Consider the following 13420-nt stretch of genomic DNA (forward strand, 5'->3'; position numbering starts at 1 on the left):
ATCACGGCGTCCTATCCTAGATCTGCCTACTCTAAACACCTTTCTGGAGATTCCAAAATTCAAGATGCGGACTCTTCACCAATTACTTCCTATGTTAGGCAAAGATGCCTGGTTGGCAACACTAGATTTAAAAGAAGCATACCTGCACATACCAATCACGGAATCTTGCAGAAGATACCTATGCTTCAAAGTAGGCTACACGCACTATCAGTTCTCTGCACTGCCCTTTGGCTAATATACTGCACCCAGGGTATTCACAAAATGTCTAGCTCCAGTTGTTGCCTTTTGCAGGCAAAGAAGTATTCAAATATACCCATACCTGGATGATTGTCTAAATCAGGCAGAAAGCCAGGACATACTTTTGAATCATCTGGCATTTATAAAAAGGGTTCTAACTTGTCTGGGGTACACCATAAATGAAAAGAAATCACAACTGGTACCCTGTCAACAAATTACAATCCTGGGAGCAAGCTTGAATACAACTTTCCAGATGGCTTACCTCACTCCAGAAAAACAAATTCATTTGACAACCTACTTCAAACAAGTGGCCACAAAAACCCTGCTATCTGCAAGACAAATACTGCAAGCCTTGGGGTTCATGGCCTCCTGCATTCTTCTAATTCCATATGCAATACTGCATATGAGGAAACTATAGTGGTATCTAAAAAGCCTATGGAGTCAACAGTCTCACAGCCTAGAAGCAATGATTCCTGTTATACCTTGCCTACGCCAAGAGTTCCTTTGGTGGGCAGAGGCCTGCAACCAAAACAAGGGACTACCTTTCACACCACCCCCTTCCACCCAAACACTAACAACAGATGCATCAGAGTATGCATGGGGGGGCTCACCTGGCAGGGAAGTGCATTCAGGGCAAATGGAACCCAAGTCAAATGTACCTGCATATCAATCAAAAAGAAATGTTAGCTGTACGGAATGCTCTGACAGCCTTCAAGGACTACATTCTTCTAGGATGACTAATGGTAATGATGGACAACACCATGGTTATGTGGTACATAAACAAGCAGGGGGGGTACACATTCTTACCCCCTCTGCAGACTAGCCATGGCATTGTGGAACACAGCCTTGAGCTACCAAGTGCACCTACAAGCTCAATTCCTGCCAGGAAAATTAAATACACTGCCGGACAGACTAAGCAGAAATCTCATGGACCCACACGAGTGGAAACTTTAACCAAGGATTTTCACCATGTTGACAAGAGAATGGGGGAACCCAGATATAGACCTGTATGCCTCCCCCCAGAACTACCAATTGGACACATTTTGCACAAGGACTCCCCACAAGTAAGCCTGGAAAGTGGATGCTCTGTCCTTCAGCTGGAAAAATCTATCAGTATATGCCTTTCCCCCACTGCCTCTGCTCTCCAAAGTACTACTCAAAGTCAAACAGGACAAACCAAGGATGATTTTGATTGCTCCAGACTGGCCATGCCAACACTGGTACCCCCTCCTGTGCAGTGTGTCATGATTATCTCCATGGCACCTGCTCAGACTCCTTCCCTGCTGTCTCAGCAGGAGAACCAGATTCTGCACCCACTGAACCTTGCAGCCTGGCTAATTATTTAAGCTCTCTCTTATAATCCCTCAGCAAACCTGTGATGGATGTCATTTTAGAGGGGAGAAGGCCTAGTACTAGAAAGTCTTATGCTGAAAAATGGAAAAGATTCTGTGCCTGGAACCAATATCAAGGGATGAACACAGCAGTGCCCAATTTACCTGAGATTTTACAATACTTAACTGAGATGCTTCACAAGGGCCTGTCTTTTTCCTCCATTAAAATCCACGCCTCAGTCATTTCAGCTCATTATAACACAGAACCTCCCCTCTTCTCTCATCCACTGCTCAAGCAGTTCCTCAGAGGGTCCAAAACTTTGAGACCACCCAGGAGAGCTCCAACCCCAGCCTGGGACCTTAACTTTGTATTGGAGAAACTCACTCTACCTCCTTTCGAGCCAGCTGCTACTGCAGACTTAAAATTTCTTTCTTGGAAAACAGCTTTCCTTTTAGCAAACACATCAGCTAGAGGGGTATCTGAATTACAGGCCCTTATGGCAGTGGAGCCTTTCATCATCTTTCATGCGGACAGGGTGTCACTCAGAACCAATCCATTCTTCATGCCCAAGGTGGTATCCAGTGTGGCCCTTAATCAGTCCATTCATTTGCCAACCTTCTTTCCCAATCCACAGAACAAAGTGGAATGGATACTGCATTCCTTAGCTGTACACAGACAACTTATTTTTCTCTAAATCCAGAGCTGGCTTTGCCACTGCAGTCTTACAGGGCCTTATAGCTGGCCCTAATGCTATCTAAACTCCTCCGCCCAACCATAGCTTTAGGAATCTACCCAAATGTAATGACTGCAACAGTGAAACACAAAGAACATAGTACAGCTGTGTACACTTACCATAAATGTAGATGTTCGAGTGTATTCACTGTTGCAGTCCTGGTTACCCTCCCTCCTGCCCCCTAATTTCTTTTGGCTATACCTCTGCTTTCTTTTACTATGCTTAAAAGCCTTTTTGGTGTATTTTCTTTTTTGTTAGAGGTATACATTTGTGTTTTTATGTTTAATTGCTTCCCATTAGGGGGTCACCTGATATCTGGGGCAAGAAAAACTGATGTAATGGCGTCAGCTGCATGTTTTATACCCCTGACGACTTGACATCATGGAAGAAGGGACAGCAACTGACGCACGACCCAAGACTTTGTTAATCAGGCCGACTGAGGGCAACCTACAAGCTGATTACCCAATTGTAATGACTGCAACAGTGAATACACTTGAACATCTACATTTATGGTAAGTGTACACAATTGTACTTTAGATCCATGCCCCCTTGAGCTCTTCCACTGAAGAGTAAAAAAACAAAACAAAAGAAAATGGACATTCCTTCTACTGGCATGCATCTCCCTCTCACCACAGCCATTCCGGTCCCATTTCTGTGTCTGTCCATGACCCTCCTTCTGTATTTCTTATAAAAAAAAAAAAGAGTTCTTCATCTAAACTGTAGCAAGTGTAAAAAACACTTACCTGCCTGCACGGAGTGGTACAGTGCTCAGGTTTTAGTTAAAAAAAAGAGATTTTCCTTTTTTTTACTTTTAAACTGTTGCAGACTGCTTGCTACAATGTAGTTATCAATGAGAATCCCTCCCATTTTGATTTTTGTCTCCAATCTTTCCTATATCCTCCTAATTAATGTTATTATTGTATCAGGGAATGCAAATGCTTTCATTGCCCCACTTATAAAATTTCAGCTTACTCTGCTGAATGTTTTCTCTGACTGACAATAGTGGTATTTTCTTACATTCTGCTTCCCTCTTGATCATCATTGTTCTATTAATGTTTTCAAATGTTTGCCTCCTCACCACAAAAATGATCTATGTCTATTAATTGTGGCAACAACTTTGACATTCATTAAGCCATTATAGACAGAAACACTTGATAATCATGGTTTAAAATTGAAATGGGCTCATGTAAAGCTGGATCTGATGGGTCTTTACCGTCTTTATATATTACAGTCACTACAGCTTTTTTACAGGACGTTGGTGCTTCCCCTGCTTTTGAAATGCTGTTAAATAAAACCTTCCAGATCTTCATCACTTTCTTCCCTCCTAGCTTCTAAACTTACACTGGAATACCATCTATTCTGGGAGACTTTCCTGCAGATTGGTTATACATCACCATTTTTACCTCATCTCCTCCTGTCTTAACTGTTAATTCTTGAGCCTCATCTACCTCTAACCTTGGCATATTTAAGTCTTGTATAAATATTTCCATTTGGGTGTTTTCTTGATTTCCACATTTTTCTTCTTTATGCAGATTTTCATAAAGTTTCCAAAATATCTCTAATATCGCTATTGGATCTCTTTTTTTCTTTTATAGGCTCCCTAGGTTTGGCAACAACCCTTTTTACTGTTTTGCCTAAGTTGTATTGCTAAAAGGTTTTGTGCTCTGGAGTTATTATCAAAAACTGTTTTTTTAACAGCAATATTTATAAACTCATGCATATTATCCAGGTACTCCCATATTATGTCTTTAGCACTCTGCATTTGTGCCTCTTCCTATTCTGTGAGATTCTCCTTATTCTACAATACTTTAACATTTGTCAGTCCCTCTAAATAATTCTCATCACTTCTTAACCATATCTCTTTTTCTTTTATGTCTACCTTTTTTAAAGTCCATTTTCGTTTTAACCCACTCACTAGCTATAAGTTCAGAAGATCTTTCTATCTTCCCTTATAACTCCTGAATAATTTTCTCTACTCTTTCCTTAAATTCCTCTCTTTTAACAGATAGGTTAAAAAGTGCTAATGTCTCATTTTTGCTTCATTATACTTCTCTTAGTTATTATTGGCACATGATCTGAAGTAGTTATTGGATGTGTGTCAAAGCTCTCAATTCAATGCACATTTTCCTGTGAAACATAATTTCTGTCTAGTCTAACAGAACTATTTTTCCTTGGGGAATATGCAAATTCTCTTAGTTCCTACTACTGATTTCATGTCTTTCATACCAAATATTTTCAGAAATTCCTTCAGAAATATACCCTAATTTGTTATATTTTCCCTTCTAGCCCTCTAGATACATATTCACTGTTGCAAAATAAATGCCTGTCCCCACTTATAAATAACATTCCCTGCTGAAAGCTGATTATTTCTCCAGTTTGTTTAAGCTCCTTAATAGCAGTTTTCAGTGGAATATAAATAAATGCCAAAGTAATTATCTTGTCTTGCCAGTAGCCCCTTACTACCACAAATCTACCACTCTTAACATTTCCCCCTCTTCTATCACTATTAGAGGTCCTCTAGCAATTAGTGTAACTACTCCTCTTTTCCTTTGTCCCCGATACTCTGCTAAATATTAATTCTGAAATCATTTTGTTATCAAATTCACATGCTCATTTCTTTCCAAATGCATCTCTTGCAGCATTGCTATTTGTACTCTGCATTTCTTAATATAATGCAATACTCTTTCCTTTCTGTCTATACCTGTGAGACCATTCACCTTCCAAGATAATATGGAAAGTGTAGCCATTATGATGAGAGTATTAGTCCCACCTATTGTATATGACGGGCATAGCTCTCAACCAATCAGTGACAAATCTCAACAGAATCAGGGACAAATACAGACGTAATCAGGGACACATTTGAAATATTATTACTGTTAACTTACGGCATTGACAGAATGTGAATTAATATACATTCTTTGAACTAAAAGACGTCTATAATAGTAATTGCTATTATTATTTATTAAGTGCAATACATCACCTTTTCTCCAACAGTCACCAGTTTTAAGAGGAATTAAGAGAGACAGACCATCCCTGAAAATCAGGGACAGTTGAGAGGTTTGATGACGGGTATGTTAGATGTTTGTTTCCAGAATTTGTGTTACATGCACACACTAATGTTTGACAAGTTGTTCTTTTATACAGTTGCCTCTTGTCCTCTCCTTTTTATCCTTTGCCACATTTTACAAGACATTTTTTTTAATGAAAAACCCCTAAACAAACACACCTTAGAAACCCAGAGAACCTATTAACTTAACACAAACACAGAAAACTATGTACATCTTCAAATAATGTTTAACCCTCCTAATAGGAGCAACTGTCCCACAAAGACAACTGCACACACTGGCATTATCTGACCTAAAGTTAAGATTATTCATGTTAAGATGCATGTTACTGCCTGTGCTCCTACTTCCACTAATTGCTATTTATTCATGTTTTATCTTTATTCCCAGATGTGAAAAACAGCATGCATGCTTTCAATAAACATTAACTTTTAGCCTCAAAGAAACCAATGTTCTGGCTTTTTATTGCCCTATAATCAGCTTTTTTTTCCATGGAAATATAAGAAAAAATGTAGCTCACAGCTGCAGGCTTCTAAAATTATGCTGAAAATTTATTGCCAAAAGAAAACTTTTCATTACATTCAATGTTCTCTTATTTACTTGTTTCCTCTTAAAACTTATTAAATTAAGCCAACTGTCTTAATCCAGACATCCATCTATGCAAAGGTAAGAGAAAACATATCAACTCTGTATATGTTATGACCTGAGTTCTTTCATAGCCTATCTCCCACCTCAACAACCCAAGATTATAGCCTGTTAACTTAAACATGCCTTTGCACAATATTTTTCTCTTCTTCAGCTGTAATGTCTAAATTTCTTAATACTAAGAACAAAGAAAGAAAGAAAGAAAAAAAGCATGTATTTAGTAATTTATCACATACAACAATATCCAAAAATGTTTTACTATATAACATATAATTTATATCATGAAAGGTTTTATAGAAATACTGTTAAGAACAGAAATTGTTTTGCTTACTTACTTTTCCCTTCCTCTTCTCTTCCCCTCAGTGTCCTTCCAAACATTAATGACATGAAGTGGTGCAAAAGCATTTCAGTTGCTCAAAAGTTTAACAAAAGCAACAAAAGTCCATTCTTTTAATTTTTTTCTTGTATAGCCATATTTCACAAATGCAATTGATGCAATATATTCTCACATTTAGTGTCACTAATTTCTGTGTTGCTGGTCTTCTCCCTATTCGTCTACATCTCCCAACTCCAGACTCTGGGTTCCAAGGTTCTCTTGATTCTTTCTAGTCAGCTCCTGTGCTATTGTCTGGTTCTTTAACATTTTAATTTGGAACATTGGAAAAGGTTTCACTTTCAAAGTATTTCCATGTGCTTTATAATCAGAAGAATGAAAAGCAGTGCCCCTTCTGCTTGATGGCTCACTTATGTACTAGCCAGTAAGTGAAATTACTAAAAGTGGCAGAGTTCTTTGTTCTTATGTCTCAGTTTCTTTTTTTCAGTAAGGAAACTCTTCTTGTGTGCCCTCCCCCAGTAGTTCTGACCAATGAACATGCGGGAGTCACAGCACAGCCTAGTACCCTGCCTCCACCTCACACTGGGAGAGCTGAAATTAAGCTTTTGATCAATGTGCAACCATCTTGGAAGTCTCCCAAGCTATGACCAAAACAGTACCTCTTAAGAACAAGTCCAAAATGAAAAAAAAGTACTTGCTATTCTCAGGTTGATGTCATGTAATGTCATATATGTCATACTATGTAATCTCATGGGGTAGAAGACCAGGAAGCTGAGCAGCAAAGAAGGCTGTGATTGTCCACACCATATTAACAGACTATCCATTAAAAGTCGGAGATTTTTGAAAATGAAATGTGTTGGTAGCAATCTCAACTACAGCAATTTGCTATTCATCCGTTTGCAGTATTAATGTGGTCATCCAGTATGAATACTAAATTAAGTATTTTAACTATCTAGTAACAATTTAAATGAAACTGTAAGGAAATAAAGTATTTTAAAAAATGTGTACCTGCAATAACCCATGTAAAAGAGAAACCATATCACTAGTGTAAATCTCAGTTGACACCACCAGAAGGGATTATTGCAAATACCTTGCCATCTGGCACCAGCATTGAAGATCAGTAATAACTGTACGGGTTCAAAACAGAGGGAAAGGTAACTTTGTTCCCTTGAAAGTCTGTGGAGGCAGTATCTTTTATTTTATTTTATTTGTTTATTAACACTTTGTTGACCAGGTTAGTTCCACCAAGGCAATGGCCTGTTTTCTGGGGAGTCCCAAGATGGTATTCATATTGACGAGGAGAAATTTGGCAAGGATACCAACCAGCTTATCCTATTTGTTTTAATAAGTTCTATGAGATCTTTTACATCCACCAGAGCTACCACCAACTCAGGTAAATGGGGCCTCAGTTGACATCTCATCTGAATGACAACATACTCTGGAGTACAGCATCCCCCTTATGATGAAGTGCAGTGCCAGTTTTAGAAAAATTAATCCATCTCCCTGCTGGCGGAACAGAGCCCACAGCCTTGTTAAATAAAGGTGAATGCACTACCCATTAATGTACTGAAACTGCACTAGCATGAGTCTGTAACAACACATGCATTATTTTTGACTGCATGAAAAATAATACAACACTAGAAAGTCCATAATGTTTTCATATGTGACCAAAGATTTACAAATGGCTGGAAAATTAATACAACTTGAAATAATATAATAAAGAGAAATGTACAATAGATATGCATTAAGCTTGTAAAATAGAATGCACCGGGTCAATAAAATCCATTGAAGGTAAAGTATACCAGCAGTAGAAAGCAAGATAAATAAAACCAGTCTTCAAAAGATAACAGATAAAAGGCATATGGTTATTCTAGAGATAGTTATATGCTGTTAGTGTTACAGTGCAGGAATCAAGATTTGAGAATTAGATGCTTTATGTACTAATTTTATGTCTTTTACAAATGACAAGAAATTCTAGGACTTCAGACAGCAGGCAGTACCAAAAAGGTGATGCATCTCTCTCTCTGAAACAAACTGGTACAGAAACTTTCAGGAGTCTTATAAGTTCGACCACATCTGCAGTTTAGGCTATCTTAAAACTACAGTCCTATTTCATTTAAAATATTTATTTTCCCATTAATTATTACTTCAGATTTCTTAACATAGGTTTGATATGGGAGTTTACCTTTGTACGGGTAAAATTCAGACAACATATGAACCAGAAAAATATGACATCCATGAATTGTTAATGTACATTGCTACCCTTGTGTTCTAAAAATATTCCCACATTAATGCACAAGAGCAGTTATGTTACATACAGAGGTAATATAAGTTGTGTACATACAAGTCTGTTTACTGAAGATATAAGCAATTCAAAAGCAAGATGATAAAGATTATGTTGTTAATAATCACAACACCGTATACAAGTGAGGTAATAAAGTATGTGTTATGTACAAGAGTGTAATTATATACAAATTGTCTGGCAAAAAGTGTTAATTCAAAGAGGGAGCATGTTTTTAGTTGTATAATCAATGGCTTAGCCAGTATAATGAAACCATGACCATTTGGCATGCTCAAAAAGTATTGATTTTTAACGATGTTTTAAAAGTTTGATTAACAATTCTGCCCTTGCCATTTTTCTTTATAAACGGTTATACCTGTTTTATTTTAATCACCTTGAATTAGTTTTTAGAAGTTCTAATCATTTCCACTGACCAGTTATGATACATTTAGAGCTGTTTTTTAATAATGAGCATGCTATCACATAATCTTATCAATTTCATACAGGACATATCAAACTCCGTCTGCAGGGAAATGATACCTGCTCTGGCCGAGTAGAAATTTTTTACAACAATTACTGGAATGCGATACCTGCTAAAAACTGGGATGAGAAAGCCAGTAATGTTGCTTGTAAACAGTTGTATTGCGGTCAGTCCATATCCAACAGCACTGAGAGAAGAACAAGTAATGTGCCATGGTGGCAAGAGCACTTTGAATGCACTGGCAATGAATCTAGACTACAGTACTGTATATGTGGAAATTCCAGCAAGAACTGCATGGAAAGTGCAATGAGCAATGATAAAGACATTGTGGGTGGCAATAGTCCAACAGACGCTCCAAGACCCAATGATACAGATGTGGCACAATTCAGTTACACAGAGGTTGCAGTGATCAAATGCTCAGGTAATATGCTCTTACTAAATTCACTGTCTTGAATTTTCTTATTGCTTTGATTCTCTGCTTTGGAAACAGAACAAAAAGAAGTGAATTGCTTTTCAGCCCCAACTGTAACAGAAAGAAACACTGTATCTCTCAACTGTCCAGATTCTGGCAGAATGCCCAGATTTTTGCATCACGTTTTTCACCTGTTCCTCATAAAATTTATGTTTTTCTGACAAATCAGAGGATTAAAGTCATAAATAATGACATACATTTGAGTTTGAGACTTCATATCCTTCATAAAATGCAATAATGCAAATCCTGTTTCTCCAACAAGTTTCTAAGAGCAATATTTAAAATCTGTCCGTATTTTGGGGCCTTTGTCCTCCATTATTTTCAACTTTGTCCAGATTCCTTGCACTAGGGGGTTGAGAAGTATGTGAAACACACAAATATATGATGCTCAGTAAGACTTAATTTGACTTGTGCTCCTTTAGAAGCCACCAACATGCTGGTTCTTAACTTAGAAACAGCTCTGAATATTAAGATTTTGTCCTGCAGTCATTGTTTTCTTTTTCTTGTAAAAGAGTTTCAGAACAAAATATATAAAAACGATATTTACATTTGTAAACAAAAATAAAATTAGATATAATTTAATAAATAAGTGCATGTGTGTGTGTGTGTGTGTGTGTGTGTGTGTGTGTGTGTGTGTGTGTGTGTGTGTGTGTGTGTGTGTGTGTGTGTGTGTATGTGTGTGAGTCTGCCTTGAAGACAGCTAATTCCTAACAAATATAGGTTCATAGGTTCATTGGTAATAACTAGGCTTAGCCAATAATACCCAGAATATGCAATATTATATTTTAATTCCCCAGATATGGGATGTGGTAGTATCATGGTAGTTTGTCTTTGGGTGTTGGAGCCGTGAGGAATTTTACAGACTGCTGCTTTCCAAAAGGGACATGGCCAATACCCCCAGGAGTGAATTTATGGTTCCCCATCCATTTATCCAAATTCAATTTGAAGAGAGTGGGGGATGTGCTTTATTTTTATGAAGATGGAAAGTTTATTCCATAGAAGAAGTAGCCTTTGAGATATGAATCTTTCTCTCTCTAGCAAGTGCTGTTAGAATTATAAGGTTTAGGTCCATGGAATGCGTTACCCTTGTATAATTTTTCTTGTGAATATGTAACATTTTCATCAGAGCTGGATCAGAGAATGCCTTGTAGGTCAGGCATAAGTACCCTCTCAATAAATGATATGAGACAGAGTAAGGGGATAGGGCCTTTAGCTAGTCTGCATAAGACATGTGTCTTACACTTTGTATCTTTGTATTTTTTTAGTGAAAACCCTCTGGGTGTGCTCCAGTTGGTGTAAGTGCCTGGTTACATACATGCAGAAGGCAGCATTGTAGTTGATTATGGGCCTGAAGAGAGTTGAGTACAATGGCACTATAACTTCCTTTGATCTTGATGCCATGCCTTTACTTATAAGTTGTGCCACACAAAAGGATTTCCTCACTACTGTAGCTACACATTTTTAGCAAGACAATTAAATTGAATCAGATGCAGCAGACAACTTCCTGAAAATGTACACTATGCAGTATTGTAAATGGTTTGCTGTGTAACAACAATCAGGCACTACTATGCCATGGACTCTTGTATAGTAAATCACTCATGGGATCCAAAACATTGTCTTTCACCTAATGATCTGACCAGCCCTCAGCTGTGCAGTTATTACAAAACTAAGAACACTGGAGAATATGAAGGTCTCTCCAAACACTATGTTATTGGGTGACTTCAACTACCCAAACATTGACTGGGAAAACTACACAAGCCCAAACACCCTCACCCAACGGTTACTTGAATTTATAAACTGTAATGCAATGGAACAACTGGTCACCACTCCCACAAGAGGGAACAACATATTGGACCTGGTCATCACCAACATGGGGACTCTATGTTCCACACCAGAAGTAAACCACTCATTGGTAAGATCAGACCATAAACAAATTTCCCTGGACATCCATATCCCGTCCCCACCCCCAGCCAAGGAAATCACTGTAAAGAATTTCTCAAAGGCCAACTTTGCACTTCTCAAGACTGAGGTGGAATCCTTCAAAGCCCCTGGGCCAGAGGATAATACAGCCCAATCCGCAGAATCCTTTACAAATGCATTCTATGCACACCTGCAGGAATGCATGGATCATGCTATCCCAAATAAAACCAAGACTCACTCCTCCAAAAACAGGAGACCGGTCTGGTGGACCCCGGCCATAAATAAGCTATACAACAGAAGGAGGAAGCTACTACATGACAGAGCAAAATCCCAAAAAGGGAAGGGATCTTTGATCAGTATTAGCAAGAAACTTTGATCCCTCATAAAATCATCAAAGGCCAGTTTCAAAAGAAAAATTGCATTAGACACTAAAGATAATCACAAGGCCTTCTTTAGTTATGTCAGGAATATGGGTGGAAACTCCCAGATATGCTCTGAATTGTTGCATAATGGTACAAAATATACTGAACCTACAAGCATAGCCAACATCCTGGCAGACAGATTCAGCGCAAACTTCTCCCCCCCTTCCCCCAAAGGAGCAAATGCCTATCCCAACTGAATGTAACCTCCCTGACATCACAGATGCACAGGTGAAAGCTGCCCTGTCCAAAGCAAAAAACACAGCATCTATGGGACCGGACGGTGTCCCAGGCTGTGTCTTACACGAGCTCCAAGAAGATCTGAACCCCCACATTAAGTCACTGTTCAAACTTAGCCTTACTACAGGATATGTACCCAAAGAATGGCGTACAGCTACAGTGGTCCCACTCCACATAGTTGGTGCCACAACGGACCCCGGAAACTATCACCCCATAAGCCTGACTAGTCTGGTCTGTAAAGCTATGGAGCGTATTATCATGGAACTCATAAACAAAGACATTGGGAGCCTCCAGACACTGGACCCTACCCAATTCGGCTTTGTTAAGGGCAGATCTTACCTCTTAAACCTAGTTTATTTCTTTGAAACAGTTACCAAAGCCATAGATGAGGGCAAGGTAGTCCACACAGCCTACCTGGACCTCGCAAAAGTCTTCGACACAATGCCCCACTCGGGCATCATAAATAAGCTTACCAGCTTAAATATCAACCCCTATATCACAAGATGGGTTGCAAACTGGCTCAGAGATAGAACCCACATGGTCAGAATCACAGGTGCCATGTCCGAATCCAAACCAGTTACAAGTGGTGTCCCACAGGGCTCAGTTCTGGGACCTCTCTTGTTCGGTATATACTTCTCTGAGGTTCAGGCTAACACGGGGGGATTATGGCTGACAAAGTTCGCAGATGACTGCAAACTGGGGCCATAATCGAATCTCCAGCTGACACAAGCATCCTCCAAAAGGGTCTCACAGAGATGGATGCTTGGTGCCAGAGCCATGGCCTCAAGCTAAATGCTAAAAAGTGCATAGTCATCCCCTTTGGGAAAAACAGGGTGCCCACAAATTACCACATAGGTGGTAATCCATTAAGTACGGAAGAAGTAATTAGAGATTTGGGGACCAACGTAGATAGTAATCTCTCCTTTGATAATCACATTGCCAAAGTGGTTAGGAAGACCTTCTATATAGCCCACCTTATCAGGAAAGGGTTCGCATCTAGATCAAGAGAGGTCATTGTGCCCCTCTACTCGTCACTCATCAGACCCATAATTGAATACAATGCCCCTGTTGGGATGTACCTTACCCGACACCTGCAGCAACTGGAGAGACCCCAAAAGTACCTCACCAAGAGGATCATGGGCTACAAACAGATGTCCTATGCAGCTCGACTAAAGAAACTTTAGCTCTACTCAGTTGCTCACCGCCTACTCAGAGGCGATCTATGCCTGACATACAAAGCCATGTCAAACCCAGAATTAATGGA

General features: G+C 39.0%; 1 protein-coding gene across 1 annotated transcript in view; it reads left to right on the forward strand.

Moving 5' to 3' along the window:
* Positions 1-13420, forward strand: part of LOC122808441 (scavenger receptor cysteine-rich type 1 protein M130-like) — a gene marked incomplete in the record, with an annotated part of 758816 nt that overhangs the window by 192288 nt on the left and 553108 nt on the right. The window contains 1 exon segment of the mRNA XM_044079404.1: positions 9131-9526. Within this exon segment, the coding sequence (XP_043935339.1) occupies positions 9131-9526 (396 nt within the window).

This window comes from Protopterus annectens, chromosome 8.part0 (assembly GCF_019279795.1).
Source record: "Protopterus annectens isolate FY-2018-M chromosome 8.part0, PAN1.0, whole genome shotgun sequence".
Lineage (NCBI taxonomy): Eukaryota > Metazoa > Chordata > Ceratodontiformes > Protopteridae > Protopterus > Protopterus annectens.